General features: G+C 44.1%; 1 protein-coding gene across 8 annotated transcripts in view; it reads left to right on the top strand.

Annotated features, from left to right (window-relative positions):
- Nucleotides 1–21,738, top strand: part of GGNBP2 (gametogenetin binding protein 2) — a 407,447-nt gene that overhangs the window by 121,015 nt on the left and 264,694 nt on the right. For all 8 annotated transcript variants that reach the window (XM_085649454.1, XM_085649456.1, XM_085649455.1 and 5 more), the window contains one exon: nt 21,609–21,722. In XM_085649454.1, the coding sequence (XP_085505580.1) occupies nt 21,609–21,722 (114 nt within the window). The remainder of the gene's footprint in view (nt 1–21,608; nt 21,723–21,738) is intronic.

Consider the following 21,738-nt stretch of genomic DNA (forward strand, 5'->3'; position numbering starts at 1 on the left):
CTACAACTGTCACATTTGGGCAGACAAACAACATGTGTTCCAGATCTTGCTCCCCGCCATTACATAGGTTACAGCAAGTGCTAGTTTTTTTCTTTTGCTTTTGGGGGCCACCCGAGGGTAAGAGATTTTAATGGGAGTATCCCAAGCCGGAGTAATATAATCGAGCGCCTGACATTGTGCTTAGGTTAAAATAGATATTCTGCTGTATTTTCCTATATTCCATTTTTTCAGCATGTTTTTTGTATAATGTCAGTTTGGAGCAATGTTGAATATCAAGATCAAAGCTTAACCTTGGTGTCAGATGTTTTAAAAAGAGCTTCAACTGGGCAGGAGTCCAAGATTGCAACATATTTATATTAACATTTGATATGTTAAAAGCAATTGAGACATTCCTACAAAATACATATTTCAGCGATCCTTGTTCGAAAGTCTCTATTTTATTAGGGATCATAGCAATCCTTGTTCTGCATGGATGAGGTTATATGCCCATCTAATAATATTGCTTATGCCTCTTGCAAAAGAGCTAACTAGTGAAAGTTCAAGGAGTAACTGTTTCAGACATCTTTGAAGGTTCCGTAGGACTTTCCCTTCTTTGAGGTCCAGAAATTTCCATTGACTTAGTGGGATGTATTCAAGAGCGTATGATAGTACTGACGGAATCTTAGCACTATATACCTGAAGAAGAGTGGAAAAATGCCTTTGACCGGTCGAGGCATTTAATCGTAAGAGTGCCCATACATGAACGTCGACTTTCCAACTCAGATTCTGTATATGAGGCAAGTTTTGCAGTGATTTAGAAAAAATTCTCCCTAAGTAGGTATATTCATTTGCCACTGCCAACAGTTTACCCCCTAGTGTCCATTTATAGTTAACATACAGTTTTCTTCCCGAAAATTGAACTATTTTTGTCGTGTTCGGTATTAAGTAATTTTCTTCTGTGTATTCATAGTGCTTGCAGATTCCTTTGCAGGCCAAATGGTGTTAAATCTAGGATGACTACTCTGCACTACTGCACTCTACTCCGCTCTATGCCATTATAGTCTACACCACACAACTTCACTCTGTGGTACTGTATTGTACACCACTGCACTCTGCTACTCTACTCTTCGCCACTCTAATCTACGCCACTACATTTTATGATGCTGCATTGCACGTTGGTGAACTTTGTCTCTGCACTCGATGCCACTATACTCTGCAACACTCTATGCCAGTGAACTCTACTCCAGTCCACTCTGTTCTACACCACTTCATGGCACTCTATTATACACCACTGCACTCTACCCTTCGACGCTGCACTCTATTCCACTGCACTGTACCCCACGCCACTGCCCTCTGTAGCACTCCACCATTCGGCAGCACTAATCTGATAGAGACATCTAGCCGCAGATTCCTTAACTTGGAATATCCTCAGGCGACAGACTGGATCCGGAAAACGTTTTCCCCAGCAGTACCTCTGTGCTCTCCGGGATGGCGTCGCACGGCTGCGTCCTGACGTCGTCCACGGAAGTGTAGTCAACGGAGCCATACAAGCACCACCCCGGCGCGCTGACGTCTGTTTTCTTCTTTTCCGCATCCCAACGCGGATCCGGGAGAAGCAGTTCCTCTGGCCTGTTTTGTTTTTCAGGCCTTCTCAACACCATTTGGCGTCTGGTACAGGGTGCGGATGCCTGCGGGCTTCAAGTTGTGTGTGATCTGTGCGCGGCAGATGTCGGCGACTGATCCACACGAGATCTGTAGTTGGTGCTTGGGGGAGCACCACGACTCAACGGAGTGTGCCGCCTGACGGCAGCTGAAGCCTAGGTCCCTACGGGAACAACTGATTAAGTTGACGTGTGCCGTCCTCCGTCTCTAGCGAAGGGGTCCAAGCGGCACAGTTCTTCATCCCACGCTGAGGTTCCTATTCGGGACTGATCCCGCGGACGTCACTCGCCTGCCTCAGGTAAGCACCGGAAGAACTCGGAGGTCTTCGACCTCGCGGAAGCTTGAGGTCGGGTCCTGCAGCTCCCGGTCTTCATCGGACATGGGCCCTCAGGAGTCGACCCCTGCCTACCCACCATTTCCTGGTGATGGGGCGACTCTGACCCAGATTGAGGCCTATTCTAGGGCCCTGCAGGCCATTTTTGGGTCACCCCTCTCCTTGGCGTGACTTCAGGGCCCACAGTGTGGGTAGGGACTCAGGTCGGCCGACCGAGTGCCTTGACTCTGGTTCTGGAGTCGTTGCGATATCGGGGCACGGCCCGGAGGGGCATTCCACTCTGACATCTGGACTTCTTGTAGCTTCTTCTGATAGCCCTGTGGGGCTCCCTGCATAGTAGCTGGATGCAGCTGCAGAGCGGAGCTCGACTCCGAGTCATCCTCGTTCCTCCCTGCAAATTCTCACCTCTGTGGAGGACGAGTCCTCTTCTGGGGTTGTGGTGTGGTGTGGTTCTCACGGTATACAATGTCTGCTTATGTGTATTCTTATAATCCACTCCTATATATCTACTGGTAGTCGTAGTTTGTATGTCTTGGCATGATGACTTATGCCCCTGCCATGGCGTTTTTTGGCATCCGCTGTTGTGCACGCTCAATTTGTGTATTCTGACTCTATCATACTGTTTAGTCCCTTCTCTGGGACTTTGTCTCTTGCGGATCCTGGGATCCTATACTCAGTTTGACTTTTTAGTAGAAGTTTATGGCATTCTGCCATTACGCACTGACCATTCTGTTTCTGTGATTTTGGTTTGTCCCTGTCTGGAGCACAGTGGGCCCGTACCGTCCTCTGACTGATTGTGCCACTTTGCTTCCTTTGCTCATGCTTCCACCCTGAGCTTCATGGGTCTGGTATCGGCAGCACTGGCATTGCTGTCCCCACCTTGTTCTAGTCAATGCTATTGACCGATTACTTTCCTTGGGAACTTGGTGGCTTTCAGTCACGTACCCTCCTCCAATTGGGTCTAGCTTTGGTATCTATTCTATGTTGAGAAATTTGAGGCTAGATGTCTCTATTAGATTAGGTGAACGAGTTACTTACCTTCGGTAACGATGTATCTGGTAGAGACACAGTCCAGCCACAGATTCCTTAATGCCCACCCATCTTCCCCGTTCTGCGGGGGCCTTTCCAGGTTGGGTTCTACCCACTTGCCTCCTCACAGGTAGCCTTGGTCTTCCTGAGGGGTGCTCTAGTTCACCTCCCTCCGGGGCAGGATGTAACATTCTGTTGTAGCATGTTGGCTCCCCACCCATTCTTGTTTTTGGGTGGCTAGGTTATGTTCCCTTCCATGCTCCTCCACCCTGGTTCTTCCGGCGTGAGAATTCTCATGTTGTTCTAGCCTCCCTCCGCCCTCGTCTGTTTCTCCCCCTTACTTTTGGGTCTCCATGTCTTTGTTGCAGTCCATTGGGGTGGGGGTCTATTTGACTATGCTACAGTCCATAGATCATTAGGGGGGTTGTGGTGCACATTCTCTGTTGTTGCACAATTGTGGTCACTTTCCATAAGTCATGCTGTTCCAGTTGTCCTTTACAGTTCCATCCTGTGGTTGCAAACTGTCCTTCGTTTGGCATGCATTCATTTCATCAACATGGTGATGTTTCTCATCATTATATGATTTCTTGCAGTTTCCAAGATTTTTGATCTTTTTTGGCATACTGTTCCTGTTGTGGCGCGGAAAAGATTCACAGTAGAAAACTGAAGTCAGCGCGCTGGGGGGGGTTTATGGGGGGGGGGGGGGGGCGTTACTTATGTGGACGTCGTCAGGACGGAGCCGGGCGACGCCGTCCCCTGGCCCGCAGAGGTACTGCTGGGGAAAGCGTTTGCAAGATCGATGTCCGACTCCTGGGGATATTTTAAGTTGAGGAATCTGCGGCTAGACTGTGCCTGTACCAGATACATAGTTACCGAAGGTAAGTAACTCGTTCTTTTACGCTGCCTAATGCCACATCACTGCACTCTACTGAACTACTCTGTGCTACTCCATGCCACATCACTGCACTCTGTGCTACTCTACTCTGCAACACCGCTCTCTGTACCACTCTACAACTCTGCATTCTATGCCACTCTACTCTGCGACACTGCACTCTACTATTCAACACTTACTCTACATAGCTGCACTCTGCACGGCTGCACTCTCTGATGCTCTACTCCAGTCCCCTCTACGTCACTCCACTGTACACCACTCTATGCTACTTCAGTACACAACACTCTACTCCACTGTTCGCCATTCCAGATGATAATTTGTTTCTTTTCAAGAACACGGTAAAGGTTCTGCAGTTATGAAGCAGCACATTTCTCATTGTATCTCTGTGGCTTTGAGGCACTGTTAGAGCTGGCAGAGGAATCTCCACCCAAGAGATTTTGAGCTCGCTCCTTAAGTGGTGTGACTTCGTGTTCTGGCGGGGGTCCTGTACAGTCCATTTGTAATGTGTCTTCCTGGTGCTCTTGACTCTCTCTGAATACAATTGCCAGGATATGAAGGTCACAATTTGGTAGGGCAGTTTTGTTATCCTTTTTAGGTCGAGCCTGAGCAGCACATACTCTGCTCTGAAAGGCATGCTGTATTAAAGTATTGACTTGAAGCCCCGCCCACTGTCCGCCCATATTTGTCATTGGCTTGTGTCATTGTCCTTCATAAAAGCTGGCTTCTGATTCGTTAATAGGCTTGTTAGTCCCACCTTAGTACCGCCTTGTCTTCATTTGTAACCTCCCATGAGGACTGGCCCTTTTACTTCGGTTGTTACACGGTACATCTTATGTAGTCTGTAAGCACTATTTTCTTTAATGAGTTTCTCCTGTTGCAGGCACGACATGCTTTCCTGCAACATTCAGTGCACCATGCGTGCTTTCACTTTCCAAGCAGCCCAGGACAATGGCAGCCGCTTCTTTGAGATGCAATAGGTCTCGCATTTACAGAAGTTTGAGCTATTAGCATTCTAACTGATAGTACTTTTGTACTGGGCCACTCCTTTCTCTAAATCTGCTTTTGTGCAGTTTCTAGTATTTATTTGTTTGTTTATTTATCACTCCACAAATGGTGTTGGCTATGTGAGAATGATAAATAAAAAATAAAAAAAGCTAAAATGGCAATTGCGTCATGGCGTATGCTTGCTTATTTGTGGTGACAGGTGCATGCATACGTCATGCTGGGAGTCACATTTATTATCTTTCTGCTGGCACTGTTCAACATTGGCCGTGCCTATTGACAAAGCCAAAAGGTCAATAAATACTAATGCCTTTCAAAATAAAGACCTCTGGGTTTGCCAGTAATTGTTAGGTTTGCTAATACTTTCAATACTGCATGGCAGATCTACACGAAATTGGGCACCAACTTGGTTCTTGTAAAATGTTATGCAGATTGGTGGGGTAGGGACAAACCTACCTTTTGTTTGCAATAGAACCCAGAGCATGTGTTCTGTATTTATCAGTGATGTGAACTGTTGTATTCATTATTTATAATGTACATGCTTGTACACCTAAAATTCCTTGCATCTTATTCCTTAGGAAATTTAAAATAACGGTCTCTTATGGTTTTTATATTGTTCGGGAATCTGTGTGATGTGCTTACCATATGAGGTTTAGAGCACCAGAAATTCAGGGCTTTATACTTTCCTCTTCCTTTCTTCCCTCTGGACAATAAAATCTTATTGTCCAGTAATTTCCTGTGTTCTCGTTTTCATGGCGATGTTGGTACTTTCCCACCTGAAAAGAAGAGGTTCTTTATCTAAGGGATCATCTTGCCTCCCTGCCTGCATTTCTTTCCCACACATTTCCCTTGCTCACCAGTTGCCTGAAAGAAGTAGCCCTTTATTTAATGGATGTTCCTGGCTGACAGGCTGCATTCACCCTGACCAGCTGCGGTACGTGCAGGTAACAGTGGTGGGGCTGCGTAAGGGGGGATTCCGAGGGAGGAAGCCGAGGGAAATTTAAATAAATTATTTTTCCCTCTGCATCGTCCCTCGGAATCCCCCTTTACACTACCCCACCGCTGTTACCTGCACAGACCGCGGTTGACCCTGACTGAGAATGGCCTGACTTTTATAGGAGCTGGCCCCTCTCTCGTCTTTCTCTCCCTGCTTCCTCCAGGTAATCATTGGGTAGTTTCTCAGTTGTATTCCTCCTGGGCTCCTCCTTTCCTCCCCTATTGGTTCCTGGATCTGGAGACCACACCACTACCAAGCTCCATGCTCTGCATCCTTCCCCTGTCAGTCTGCTTATGGTGTCCTTGTTGTTCTCATGCTTTTTATTCATGAATTAGGCTTTCCTGTTTTCAGTTTCTATTTTTGTTAAATTCTGGTGTTTTTTTTCCCAGTGTTTTCAAGTGATTTCAGTACCTTAAAAAACAGTGGTTATCCGTTTTTACACATTTTCGTGCCATTAAAAACAATATAAACAGTGTTTTTCTGGTGTTTATGGAATGTTTTGCTTTTATTATTGCTTGCTTTCTAGCACTGATAGTGCATGGTTTATAGACAGTGCACATATAGTGTAAATGAAGTCCAAATCCATTTTTACAAATCAAACTTATCAAAGTACACCATACAATACTTCCTCAGTGTTTCTTTGGTCAGGCACGCTCGCTCTATTCTTTCCATGTAAACTTTTATCTGTGAAAAGGCCCTCTCAACATTGGCACTTGAGACAGGCAAATCCAAAGTAGCCAGTATACAACTTGCTAACTCTGGCCACTGACCTAGCTTTCCATGCCAATATTGATGCATCTGAAAATTGTGATTCTCTGCAAGACGTTCTGCAACATATGTGTTGAACTGGGCGCAGATGCCCTCGGAGTTTTTGAAGCAGTCAAAAATGAGGCAGCACTTTTGAAACCCTGGAAAAAATTTCCCTTTATGGAAAGGGGTCTATAACTTGTGCAGAGTACCACAGTGAGGCTTCATTAACTTCAAATGCCATGGTTGGTGAAGGGCTATTTCTCATACATTGTAAAATATAAGTTTCTGAATTGTTCCTCAACATTTCTTTGCTTACCAAGTGGCAAGCACTCTAACATGGAATATGTTGCAGTGCCAAAGTCACAAAGTGTCTCCCAGCCTACTCTCTAGATGTTTCACATCTACACCAATTATGATGAGCACTTGGTAGACCAAGGGTGTTTTCAGACTCTAGTGCTTTTTTTTATTATAGCCACTACAGCAGTCATGCTTTCCTGTAAAAATCTAAGAATGCAGTAGTGTAGTTTTTTAAAATCCCTATCAATATGTGATCAAAGATCCTCACATTTCTTGCCTTTGGCATCATCACTGAGCAAAGGTTCTGTAAACTGTTGCCACATGGATAATATAGCAGTCATGGCCTCTAGGACTGAGAACCACCAGCTAAGTGACACAATTGGGATGACTTTCTTTGATGCCATACAGAGCACAAAATGAGAAATATTTGCGTTTTAGTTTCCATGCATAACAAAACCGTGCACCAGAATGGACTAAAAAGCGGCATTCTTCATTAGCTCTGAAGATTGTAAAGATGTTATCAGCATACCATCTAACAAGTGGCAAGGCTCTCTTACAGGGAAGCACTTCAGCTCAGGTATCGATTTTGACAGGTCATCATGCAACTTTTTCATATACGTAGCTGAATCGCTGCAAATACAAACAAAATCGCTCCAATCTTTTATGAACTTGCTAAGAACTTTTTTCAGCATCATTCCAAGTGACACTGCGTTCCATGTTTTCCAACAGTCTGGCGTCCTGTTATCACCAGTGTCCAGATGCTTTGTGACTGCACTCTTTTTGACATACACCTGTCACTATACCTTGCATTGAATGTTTAAAGCCTGGGGTGTTTGGCAATTCACCTCCTATCAATACTGACTCACTAGAAAAGGGGGCTGATGTACCAAGGGTTTTTACCCATTCTCTGTGGGTAAATGTGATGGTACATATTGGGAAAGATTTCCTATCAGTGAAAGACTCAAACGTAGCCAAAAAATCAAATATGATTTTGATATTTCCTGATTCTATACAGTTTATAAAATACATGTACAGCACTCAAAATGTGCTTCTAAACCCTGTATCTTTAGACCAAAGACCACAAAACTGAAAAAAGGAAGAAGAAACAATATTTTAGTGACATCCCTAAACAACAACTCAAGCAGAAAAATGTTAGCCCAGTCTTTCCTACTGCTACCTAATATAACAAAGTTACATTGGATTGGCCCCTTCAGGAAGAAATAAAAATGACTTTCATTCTCCTTTTCCTTTCTTTGAATGGCTTTTAGTTTGTGTTTTTTTTCCAGTGTTTACATGTTTATAATGGTGAGGGCTATTTCCCTTCCGGTGGGGTTTTATCAGTTATTATAGGTTTAAACCTAAAACCGGACAGCCTACAGTCATAATGCTCTAAAATTCATTCCCAGAGTTTGTCTCCTCTCCTCCTCCTTCAGGTAAACCAGGCCAAGGTCTAGAGTCTTCCACAAATTCTTGGGGACTGGATGTACTGAGCTATACTTCCATGTTTTATTTTCTCCCCTGGTAAATTTAGTTCTGTCTGATTCGGTTTCCTTTTTAAGGGTTCCCAGTAGCCTGCCTGATGGCAACTCTCTATACTCCAGTTTAAAGCACCCTATCAACCTTGGGATTCTAAGTCTCTTGTCACCTTCCCACAAGTGACATTGGCACCATATTCTGTGGATATAGTCCTATCCCCACATCCATCTCTTTACAGTGTCATTGGACTGTTTGCATTCCACTAAAGAAAAAGCTACTGACATGTAGAAAGAACTGTTCGAGACAAGATTTCTTTTTTATGACTTGAAGTATATTTGAACCATTGATTTACATACCTTTAACACACAAGAACATACCCAAATGGTTTTGGACACCAATACATTTTGCTTCATCCACCATGTTTTGCTGTTCCCTGATGTTCATGAACTGCTTTGTAGACTACAGACTTTACTTGGGAAATTCATGTTCTTAGGGCAAGAGAGGCCTGTTTGGGTGCCCCCCATTGCCCAGGCCTAAGAGGGTGGTGGTCTGCCATCTTGCAATTGGCACATTTCTTTTTCCCTAGAAAAATAGCTATAATTAGCCCAGGAGTTTATTAATCTTTCACTAGCCATATGCATTTTTAAAATTTCTGAGCAAACTCTGTTGAATCGAATAAGTGAAACTCCCAAACATACAGTGCTAGCTTTAAAATTGCACTGTAACTAGATGTACTTGATTGCATTATTACGTATTGGTGATATCTTGTATTTTATGCTTGGTTCTATGTCACTAAAAACAGTCTTCCTTCATTGTCCAACAGAGGTTTACTGTCGCAATGATATTCTCATAAATTCCCATTTGCTGACTATTTTCTGTTAACTCCAGTGGGATGATCTTTTTGTAAACTATATTTAGGACAAGATATTTATGTCCGGCGTATTCTGACAGTGATATCCTGAAACGATAGCCTGTGTGGGATTTTGAGCATTGGAACCTATTTCTTTGGTGGAGAAGGCCATGTCATCATGCATGTGGTCCTGTGGTCATGGGTGACAATTGTATGCTTGGTCTATTTGTGAAGGCAGGGCAGATGGGTGCTGTTTGTAGTTGGTGTGTAGCAAGAAAAGTATTAAAGATGTTTTGTTAATGTTAAACACCACAGGCCTGGGTGAGAGGACATCTAGGTGGTGACTGGCCACATTTTGGAAGGAGGGCAATAACAAAATTGTCCATAAAATAATGGATTGTGCCCCACACATGGGGAACTGAAGTCCTTAGATGAGAACTGAAGGTGTAGTAGGTTCAATCTTTCTTCTTGAAGTACTTAAAAGGTGTTGTGGAAGAAAAGTAAAAACTGTGTAATTTTTCAAACACATTGTCAGAAGAAATAGTTACTACATTTATTAGATAGTACCACAGCCTGAAAACTCCAATGACATGGTAGTAAGAGGTTGCAACCCTATTTCTGAATTTGTTAGTACTAATCATGTCACCAATGTGCTACTTGTCTCTCTTCCCCCTTTCTAGGTTGTCCTCATTATAGTCCTTATTGGTTCAGCGTTCTTCAGAAGGTGAAGAATATCTCAAAATTGTCTCTAGAACCAAATGTAGAACTGATGATGCCAAGCACCTTTACTCTCTACCGCTTTAAAGCAGAGCATGGGTGTTTTCAAAAAGTTGGTACAAAACATCATTCTCCGGTATACCCAATATTAATGTCCTAGTAACAGGTCCATGGAAGAAGGCAAGTTTAACTGCAAATGTGAGTGATTTGGCCCGGGGTGGTCATCCACTTCGTAGGATTTGGCTCTCGAAGCCTGATCAGTCCAAGGATAATCCAAACTGTTCAGTTATGTTTCACTTTCTGAACCAGCTCCAGATGTTAACTTCATATACAGTGCCTTAAAAGCAGCTCAGTCTCAACATGGCTGGCATCTTTTTGCAATGTCCATCAAGCTGACAAACTCTCTACTCTCCTGGAGAGATAAATTGATCCCTACCAGGAGCTCAAATCTACTTATTCTAGGTCTGATGTACTACCTTAATCTTCATCTTCATTGTTGTACATTGTGCAAGTCATTGGGACTTGCCTGTGGTCTTTGCCTTCTTCACGCACTGACTATTGGAGTCTGTCTCAAAGTAGACTCAGTGAATTGGAAGATGACCTTTTTGTTGTCCATCAACTCTGCCAAAAGGAGAGCTATGTGCTAGCCACTTAGCTGTTAAGCCTTTTCCTTTCTTAGTGCTGACCCTTATGTCATCAAGACGTTTGCTTTGCTAAGAAACTTCTTGCCAACTTTTGGTAATGGTCATAGTGGGGAAAAAAATCCCTTTTCTTGTCAACACAGGTATTGCAACTTTCTAAGCAATAGCAATGGTCAGTAGCTCCTATTTGTACTGTTTCTACTTGCTTACAGTTTGTTAGGACAAGAGACATGAAAGCCATGACTGAATACAGAAAGCTGTACATGTCTAAAAACTAAACACATTTTTGAATTTAGCAATTGTTTTAGGTTTTTCAAAGAATAAAAAAAGTTTAAAAAAAATATCAATTTTGTTTTCTGAGAAATTATTTTATTGGTGTTTTTACAATATTAGCCCATATTTGAACAGCCACAAGGTCAGTCCTCTTAGATCATGTACGCATTTTAAAGTGGAGTTAGTAACATTGAGCATCACAAAACATTCGCAGTTAGCATGTCCAGGCCTAGCACATAGCAGTCCTATCAATTGTCCCAGATTTTGGACTGTTTCTGTGGGCAGCCTCTTGGCATGTATATAGGTGATTCCTGGAGTGTGCACTAATCCACTCAGCGCCACATCCCCAGCACGTGTGCCCAGGCTATTCCTTAATCGGGCTATGATCCTTTTTGCTACCAGGGTAGCCATACATTCTTTTCTCCCCTCTATTGTTATAAAGGTCACCTTGGATTCCTAGTAAGGCAATGTTCAGGGCTTGTTCATACTCCTGCCATCTAGTGTTGCGTCCGGATATTTGCACTTTGTTTTTCTTCGAAGACGCCTTTCCAGTCACGAGGTAGGAGACCCCTCCTTTCAGTAATAGTGCGCATGGGCATCAACTCCATTGTTAGATTTTTTTTCCACCATTGGGTTCGTACGTGAATTGCTCTGCTTCGGTTCTACACTGTCTCTCGGGTTACCCTCGGTGCGCAATCCACTTACCCTCGACGGTATTGTTTTCGATCGCGTATTTTCATTTCTCTGCGAATCGTATCTAATACAAAAACTCTTTTCGATCGGGTATCTTGTGGCAGGCCGTCTGGCCTTCCCACGTCGGTCCGCCTCGCCATAGATGGAATGGACTCCATTCAAATTCTGTCCTCGGTGCCACACGAAGTTCTGCGCACCGTCTCATACAAAGTGTGCAACTTGTGCTCGTCTCCGGAGCACAACGAACAGGACTGCGACGCGCACAAATCTTTCGCTCAAAGAAAACACTCTGTGACTGTTAGGCTTGACGTCGTGACCTGCAGAGCCAACACACAAGTTCCATTCCAGACCTCTTCAGAGAATATTCATAACAAGAGACTTGCAATGCCATAGGGGCTGAGGAAGAACAGGAGGAGCATATCTCATTCTCCAAGTCCAGCTCTGATGTGGAAGAAGATATTCTGCAAGGTCAGCTTATCGTTAAAACCGATCCTCCCTTGCCCCAAAGTTCAACTCAGCCCAAGAATAAGGCTCCGGTCCCACCTCTGCCTTCATGCCGCGGTCGGCACCGAGAACATGTTTCCAACGCCCCACCTTCCGTCTCGGCACCAAAACACACACCAAAGCCTTCCGGCTCTGGATCGACTCGTCCACACACTGGCACAAAGCCAAAACCTTCGGGTCGAAACCAAAACCCGTCTCAGCCCCACCTCCTTCAATGCTGAAACCGTCTTCGGAACCGAAATCCTCGGCACCCAAGACACCGGCACCGAAAACCTCGGCGCTGAAAAATAAAGATGCTCCGATGCCATTGAAGGAGCCCCGTTTAGTTGTCCCGCCTTCACAACCGGACCCGAAACAAAAGGAACTGTACATGAATCCTAAAACTGGACATATTGCGACCAAATTGCCACTTAAAAGCAAATATGAGTCAGAGGAAGCTTATTACATTCCTTTAAAGAAGAAACAGGTTGATACTAACTCTTCTCCTCGTTCACCTCCTTCCCCTGAAACACAATACCTGTCCCTACTAATTCACCACCACCATATACACTAGTTGATTAGGATGACCGGGATGGGGATAATGATCCTGCACCTGCAGACCCCTGGAAGGATTACAACACAGATTCTCTCACAGGTAACGATCCAGATTTTTACCCTACTAAACCTTCTCCACCAGATGACAACGTAGGCTATATAGAACTATTAAGCAGAGCTGCTGATTTATCATGGGGTTCAATTACCCAAAGAATCCCTAGAGGAGCATTTCCTCTTCAAAACTCTTCGCACTTCCCAAAGATTCACTCACACACTTCTCATGTTAAGGGGAATGCTAAGGCATGTGGATGACATATTTAAGGATCCTGTTCGAGCACGTATTCTCACCCCCAGGATAGACAAAATATATAAATCTGCTCCATCAGATCCAGTTTATATCAAGGGCCAGTTACCCCTGGATTCTTTAGTGGTTTCTAATGCCCTTAAACGGGCCAACTCTCAAACGTCAGGAAATGCTCCACCTCCTTCAAAGAATATAAATTAACAGATGCCTCTGCGAAAAGAGTAGCCTCTCAAGCTGCAAATTACGGGCGCATTGCTTACACCGAAGCACTTTTAGCCAGGTACTATAGGACGCATTGGGACGAAATGGAGCAATTGCTCCAATTCCTGCCTGATGAGCACAAGTCCAAAGCTCAAGTCCTAGTGCAAGAGGGAAAGCTCATCTCTAACAATTCCATTAGGTGTGCTTTAGATGCAGCTGACACTGCCAGTAGAGCTTTCTACACCAGCGTGCTCCTAAGAAGACATGCATGGGTAAGAGTTTCTGGGTGTAAACCAGAGGTTCAAGCTTCTATTCCTAACACGCTGTTTGACAAACAACACCTCTTTGGTCCTAGTAGACACGTCCTTAGAAAAAATGAAAAGGACTCGGACGTGGCAAAATCTATGGAAGCCCTACAGTCCCCTTCTGGCCGTGGTTCCCTTCGGCGCTCCTTCTATCATGGAGGGTCCAAGAATACCTCCTCAGACACTACCTTTACAGGGCAACAATCAACCCTCTGCTTCCAAGTGTTTATTCAGAGGGGACTACAGAGGCAACCATGGCAAAGGTAGAGGTTCCAACACACGCACCTCCCCCTCCAATACCAAACAGTGACTTCCCTACATTCCCCCCTCCCCTCCTCCCCCCCCCCCCCCCCCCCCCTGATCACTTAACACCTGTTGGGTGCATCTTTCACAATTCCTGCCTATCTGGCAATCATTAACTACAGACAAGTGGGTGCTAGGGATTAGCCGTTATGGTTATTGCCTGGAGCTTACCAACAATCCTCAATGTTCCTCCACGTTGACACAAAATGTCACCAGACCACTTACACCTTCTCAAACTAGAGTTTCAGTCTCTTTTCTTAAAGGTAGCCATAGAGCCCGTACCACTAAAATATCAGGGGATCGGGCGTATAGTTCCTTTACTTTCTCATACCCAAAATGGACGGTTCTCTCAGACCTATCTTAGGCTTCAGAGAATTGAATCTTTACATACAATCAGATCATTTTCACATGGTGACGCTCCCACTTCTACAGAAAGGCAACTTTGTCTACTCTAAACTTAAAGGATGCATATTTCCACATTCCAATGCATCCAGCTCATCGCAATTCCTCAGATTTGTGGTAGCATTACCAATTCAAAGTACTCCCATTCGGATTCACCACTGCTCCCAGAGTCTTTATAAAATTTCTGGCAGTAGTGGCTGCTCACCTACGAAGACAACCCGTCCGTGTCTTCCCCTACTTGGACGACTGGCTCATGAAAGCCAGTACATACCTAAAGTGTCTCCAGCATAACACTGCAGTAACTGCACCAACTGGGGTTTACAGTCAATGTGTTCAAATTGCATCTTCAACCTTCCAGCCCTCAAAACTATTTAGGAGCCACTTTAGATACTCAAAGAGCTCTGGTCTTCCCCAGTGCAACGAGTACTTGCAATATTCAGACGCTACTTCTGCAGTCTCAGCCCTCTCACTCACTAACAGCTCAAGTGTATATACAGCTGCTGGGAATGATGGCCTCTTCCATCATGATTGTTCCCCATGCCAGGTTTCACATGCGTCCCTTTCAGGAATGCTTAGCAAGTCAGTGGAACCAGTCGCAGGGTCTTTCAACTGATCTAGTGTTGGTAAACTGCCGTACTCCTCACCGGCTTCAGTGGTGGAACCCACAAAATGTATCAAAAGGACGGCCCATTATAGATCCAGGTCCACAGACCATGCTAACCGCAAGCACTTCGCTCACTGGTTGGCGGACTCATCTCCAAGATCGCACAGTTCAAGGCTTGTGGAGTCCAAAGCAAAAAGCTCTCCACATAAATCATCTAGAGCTGCTAGCAGTATTTCTAACGCTCAAAGCCTTTCAGGATCACCTTGTAGAAAAAGCTGTCCTAGTTCGCACCGACCAAATGACAGCTATGTATTGTATACAAAAAGAGCGGCTGACACACACTCTCCGACTGTCACACCTGGCTTTTCCCATTTGGAAATGGGTCATTCACCACAAAATCTATCTTCTAGCAGAACACCACCAAGGAGTAAACAATCAGATTGCTGACCTTCCCAGCAGAGAGAGGCAGCAAATCCACAAGTGGGAACTTCACCCTCAAGTTCTCCTCCCATACATTCAAAGTTGGGGGTTTCCTCAAATAGATCTTTTAGCCACACACAAATGCCCTATCTTCGCCTCCAGGTATCCATACCCGCTCTCAAAAGGCAATGCACTAGGGATGAACTGGTCAGGGATATTTGCCTATGCTTTTCTGCCTTTCCCACTCATTCCATGAGTGGTTCGGAAACTCAGGCAAACTCAGCCAAACATCCTTCACACTGATTCTAATCGCTCCCACATGGGCCCGTCAACCTTGGTTCACGACCCTGTTGGAGCTATCACTAGTTCAACATCAAAAGCTGCTTTTCACATCCAGTCTCCTCACACAGAGCCATAGAGAAGTCAGACACCCAGATCCCAAAGAACTCAACCTAGCGATCTGGCTCCTGAAGTCATAGTTTGATTATCTGAATCTTCCACCAGACTGTATGAACATCATTAGAGAGGCCAGAAGGCCTACTACAAGAGCTTGTTCTGCAGCTGAATGAAAGAGTTTTGTTATCTATTGTAATATCATCATCAATCCTCTTGATGCCTCCATACAAAATATCATTTGTTACACTTACAGCAGTCAGAGTTAGCTTACACTTCTATCCGCCTACATCTCGCAGCGATAGCTGTGTGTCTACAAAATAGGCAACACTTGTCTCTCAATTAAGTGCCAGTTATCAAAGCTTTTATGGAAGGACTCCAGTGTGGAATCTTCACATAGTCATCACACGATTAATGGGCCCACCATTTGAACCCATGCATAAATGTGAACTACAATTTCTTTCATGGAAAATCGCTTTCCTCATTGCAATTACTTCACTGAGGAGAGAGGGTGGGCTACAGGCACTCACCATATTCGAACCCCTTTTCCCCCTTCACAAAGACAGTGGTTCTTCGTACCAACCCTAAGTTTCTACCGAAGGTCGTTTTTTCCTTTCACATCGATCAATCAGTTGTTTCTTGTGTTCTTTCCTCAACCCGATTCAGTGACGGAAAGAGCTCTACACACTTTAGATGTTAAAAGAGCCCTTTTATATTACATGGAAAGAAAAAAGTCATTTTCTAAGACTAAACAACTTTTTGTTGCTTTTTCTCCATCTCACAAGGGCAATCCTATATCCAAGTCCGGTTTTGCTACATGGATTGTTAAATGTATTCAGACTTGTTATGCAAAAGCAAAGAACTTTAACAATTTCCCCATAAAGTGCATTCCACTGGCAAAATAGGGGCTACTATGTCTTTCTTAGGAAACATTGCCATCGCTAACATTTGTAAGGCTGCTCTATGGTCTACACCACACACATTCACCAAACATTATTGTGTAGTTGTGTTAGCAAGACAACAAGCTAGCCACCGCTTAGGGAGAATACTGCTGTAGTCTATGCAAAGCATGTGATCTACAGCTCGCATGCCTCAAACAGAAAATGTTACTCCCCAGTAAACGTCTGTTCTTGGCATGTAGAGCTGGAGGTTCACATGCACCCACCGCCTCCACGGGTACCTATACCTGTTGCAGTTCTCACTTACTTTATATACATACGCATTGGCATCTCTATTCTACTCTTGCTAACTATATTCTCACCCTCTGCGGGAAAACAATCAAACAATGGAGTCGATGCCCATGCGCACGATCACCGAAAGGAGTCGGCGCCTACCTCATGACTTGAAAGACTTCTTCAAAGAAAAACAAAGTGCAAACATCCGGACCCAACACCAAATGGCAGGAGTATGCAAAGCATGTGAATCTACAGCTCTACATGCCAAGAATAGATGCTTACTGGGTAAGTAATAGTTTCCTTTTGGTGTCAGGGTGATATGACAATCCAGTACTCAGGATAAATTATTGCTGATCTCTGTCCAGTAGGTGGCAATAAGGCGGCATTGCCATGTCATGTGATAGAAGTCAACGTCTGCTTGATTGCAACATGGGTAGGTGGGGTTGCCATTGAATCCACTCGTCATAGGTGCTGGGGTGTAAGGTAGGTGGCATGGAGGTAGTGGAGCTGGATCAGTCAGAGGCAGGATGATCTAGCTATTTTGCTAGGAGCCACACATGCTTTGCACCAGTCAGTCCATGTCATCAAGGAGGACTAGCCAAGTCTTCCACTTCTGTCTAAGGAATCCAGTGAGATTGCGGGCGTTGAGTGCTAGTATTCTGTAGAGTTGGGAGACTCTACCTTTTCCGATGGTCCCAATGAAGAACTTAACTTCTGAAGTGCTATATTTGGGGAAGTTCGCATTGTCCTAACTTTATTCTGTTAGCGCATGGCGAAATTAGAGGTATTTGTGGAATTGATTTGGGTCTAGGTGAAATTGTTTCTCCCAGTTCCTAAAAGGACCTCTGCCCCCAGCCTCTCCTCCCTCTTGTGACCTAGTTGTCCAAGAGTGGAGGTCTTGATCCTGTACCATTTGGGCAGTTTTGCAGAGTGGGCATCACTGCCACATGGGAGTCTGGCAATTCATTCTAACCGACAACCCCATGGATACAGAGCTGCTCTCCATGTTGGGAACACCTGCTGTGTAATGTCTAAACATATCCAGTGTTATAGGAAAGAGATTTACTAAATGTTATAGCGTTTTACACATATCACCTGCAAGGGTATCCTGCAACTGTCTCCCTAGCCCTGCCTATGGTAGGCTGGTTTATTGAAAAGCGAGGTATTCAGCTTCTTGCAGGAATCCAGAAGTGAGGAGGAAGCTCCTATGTGGAGTAGGAGGGCATTCCACATTTTAGGAGCGATTTAACTAGAACCCCCGTCTTGCTGATCTGGTTGTGTAGGCATGGATGTGTGCGAGTAAGAGTCCTGCAGAACGGAGTTGTCTGGGTGGTTGATGGAGGGCGATGTGACGGTTAAATCAAGAGGCCTCTAAGTTATGTAGTGCCTTGAATGTGTGTGTGAAGAGTTCGAAATTAGCATATTTTTGTATCCAGGATCCAGTAGTGCCCCTTGAGGTATAGTGTGCTGTGATGTGAATTCTGTGTAGGAGGTTGAGGATAAGTGTGGCTGCCGAGTTCTGGATAGTTTGTAGTGTTGAAGTGAGTTGCTTGGTGGTCCCTGCAGACAGGGTGTTTCCGTAGTCCATCTTGTTGGTGACTAGAGCATGGGCCACATTGTTTTTATTAGATCGAGACTGGGCAGCGACTGCGCTGCTCTGCAAAGCATGCTGTTCCTGGTTATGGGCTTTAAGCAACGTCCATCTTTTCAATTGAATTCCTCTTGCTGTTGTTTGTAAATGGCTGCTTGTGATTGGTCAGTAGGCTTAGTAGTATCTCCTTTTGACTTTCGTTTCCTCTCATAAGGACTGCCCTTGTTGCATGTGTTTTTACGCCCCACGTTATTTCTCAATTTTCAAGTGCACTTTTTTTAGGTTGGCCTGCCTCTGCTCATGTTCCTGCGACGAAACAGTTGTGCATGCTTTATTTTCAGGCGCATGCTGTGGCACACTTAGTCTACCCGTGCCCTTCCCCTCACCCCTCCCATAATGCATGGCCATCCCCCAAACCCCTCTGAAGTCGATGCTTCTTGCTTGTGTTTGCTCTCTCTTCAAGTCTGCCTTTTCTCTCGACCTCCCTGCCTCTAAACTCTATCGAACTCTATGCTCCCTCGGTAAAGGCTACACTCGATATCTCTTCCACTGATCTCCTGTTGGCCACCCTAATTGTTCCCTTGCTTTTCCACTTTGATACCGTGCCACCAATTTCTCTGCATGCTTCCTCCCCTACCTTCTGCTCTTTGTATGCAGAGCAGTTTGCCACTACGTTCACCGCTGCCTCTTCAATTGACACAAATCCATCCCTCCCTCTGTGTTTTTGTCCATGAGCGGAATCTCATTTGCGCCCATTTTGGGAAGGTATTAACCCCTGGCGCTCTCAACCGTAACACCAGGCTTCTTTCTACCACCGTCATTGCAGTGTCTTAAACACCGCCTCTATTTATCCCCGCCTTTAATTCATTACCGTCTGTTGATTCGTTTCTTTAGGACTTTTGCCGGTTATGGTTGGAGGGATTAGCAGATGGTTTCTTGAGCAGGGGCAAGACTGTCACCGGTAATGTTGCTGATTTGATTGAGGCATTGAGGAATGGATGTTAGTACTTTGCTGATCTATAGGAGTCCTTTGGTAAAGGTTTGCTGGGGGCAAAAATCAAATGTTGCACTCGAGTGGATGGTCTTCATGGAAGCAGCGGTTTCGATAGGTGATGACGAGCCATGAGGTCAAAGTTGGTTTGTCAGCTGTGATGGGAAGTTGAGTGGTAACTGGGTCCGGTTGAGGATCATAGATGCTTTTAATGGAGGTGATTTGTTTTGCTGAAGAGGTTCGAGAGCTTGTTGCAAAGGTCTTGTGTGGGGGTGATGTTGCTGGAGGCGACAGGAGGCGTGGTGAAATCTTTGATGGCGAAGATTTCCTTGCAGATCACATCAGTGCCAGCATTTACAGCAGCAAGAGCTGTGTGCATCGTGTTATGTATATGCTGGTGGTAATGTGTTGGGGCTTATTTGAAGATGTCTTTATCTGTGATATCTCGACTTGCTCTCTATTTGCTCTCCAGTTGCTTGCAGTTTTATTTAAATCAAGAAATTATTCTGCTGTTTCCTTTAGTTTTTAATAGCAAACAGCATGCTTTGCTAAAAGATACTTAATAATCTGATGTTTTTAGAACGTTTACCTATGAAGTAGCCCTTTGGACTGTAAGCACCTGTTTCTGATCGCACCTGGATACCCTCACAGGGAACAAGAAGCGTTCTACAAATATATCTATTGATTGATTAATTGACATATGGCAGTGCAGACAGTAGTGACCAAATATGCCATTACCATGTGGGCGATGCCTTGTATTTGAAAGTTGGGTATGGAAGCAGTTTGGGTTCTTTAGTCTTCATGCTTGTTCCACCAGAGCAAATGCAGAAACTCTTGTGGGACCTTCAGGAAAGGTGGTGAGTAAGGTAAGAAGGGATTTCTTGCTTTTCCTTTCGAGTCTTAAGGCTTTGCACAGTGACCAGTGATCCTGAGCCTTCATCTGGTTAGTCCCCTGTATGGTCTTTCACAACCTCTTCCCTACAGTGTATATACGCACTTTTTTTTTTTTATTATAAAGGATTTGTCTAACCTGGTGTAATTTATTTTAACCATTTTAGGCAAATTAACGCTATGTTACTCCCTAAGTCTTTACCCCTTTGTGATGTTCTGCATCTTTCAACCACTGTTGAAGCTTGCACATTATAATTCCTTGCAGGGGTTTTCAATACTTTACGAGGTCCTAGTGTTCATTTATTTTTAGAATTGCTGCGATTTGCAGATTGTTTAGCACATTGCTGTAATTTGACATTTTGGAGCTACACTTCAATTTCCTTTTTATGCCTCACCGCCAAGAAAATCTAGGCTGCATACGCATAGCTTCCTCTAGGAAGGTCTTTTGTGGTGGTTAACCTTCCAGTGTGCTCTGTTTGTGTAGATAACAGATCATGCTGGCCATTGGGTGTCCAAGCATCTAAGATTGGTGGATCTTGACCATAGATCATGAACTTCACTGATTCAAGTCTGCTTTGGAAAGGGATATTTAGACCGCTCTACTTTCTACAGTGTGACGTATTCTGGACATGGTGGACGATCTAAACATCCTCGGTTATATCTTCGAGGATCAGGCTGGAGGCCAGGAACTGAAATCTTGAACTTTCTGCTTCCCGCTGAAGAATGCATGTAATCTGTGATAGATATCTTGTAGTAGTATCAAATTTAAACTGTTTTACTGCAGCTTTCTATAGATCTTGGCTAAAGTTGGTACTTTACAGAACATTCTGAGCATAATTCCTTCTGCTATGTGGGAAATCGAAATAGACTCTTCATATGTAGATTCTTGCCAAGCTACTTCTGAGTTTTAATTACTGCAGGCTTTTGGTTCATAGTCCTTATTTAACCTAAAATATATAGCGGGAACGCTCCTTAATCTTTTATACAGTTTAGCTCCATTTTAACAGGGAGTTTCATCTCACTTACAGATCAATCACTACTTTAAAGACTAGCCTGGCCAAAGTGCGAATTTTGTTAAGCGGTCCCCTGTTCCTTAACTGGGTAACCACTCCCAGTATTGCACCTTACTGGTGAACATATGTAGGATTACTAAAGGCTATTTAGTCAAAATGAATGAGTTAGCTTTTTTTATTTATTCATAACAACTGAGCTCCAGCATAGGGTGTTCACTCATTTTACATTCGGGTATATTGTTCTTTGTAATGAAATCCATGCATTTTTGTTCTAATACAAACATTTTGATAGTTTGCAGATTGATATCAAGTGTTATTTTGACAAATATTGTATGTAAAAACTATTGCTCACAAGTCTTATTTTTCTAAACTGTTTATCTCTTAGGGGGTGCTGGATGGACGTGTGGGAGCTGATGTCCCAGGAGTGCAGAGATGAAGTGGTATTAATTGATTCTAGTTGTCTATTGGAAACGTTAGAGACATATCTGCGGAAACATAGGTAATTAATCATTCTA

This window comes from Triturus cristatus, chromosome 3_2 (genome assembly GCF_964204655.1).
Source record: "Triturus cristatus chromosome 3_2, aTriCri1.1, whole genome shotgun sequence".
NCBI lineage: Eukaryota > Metazoa > Chordata > Amphibia > Caudata > Salamandridae > Triturus > Triturus cristatus.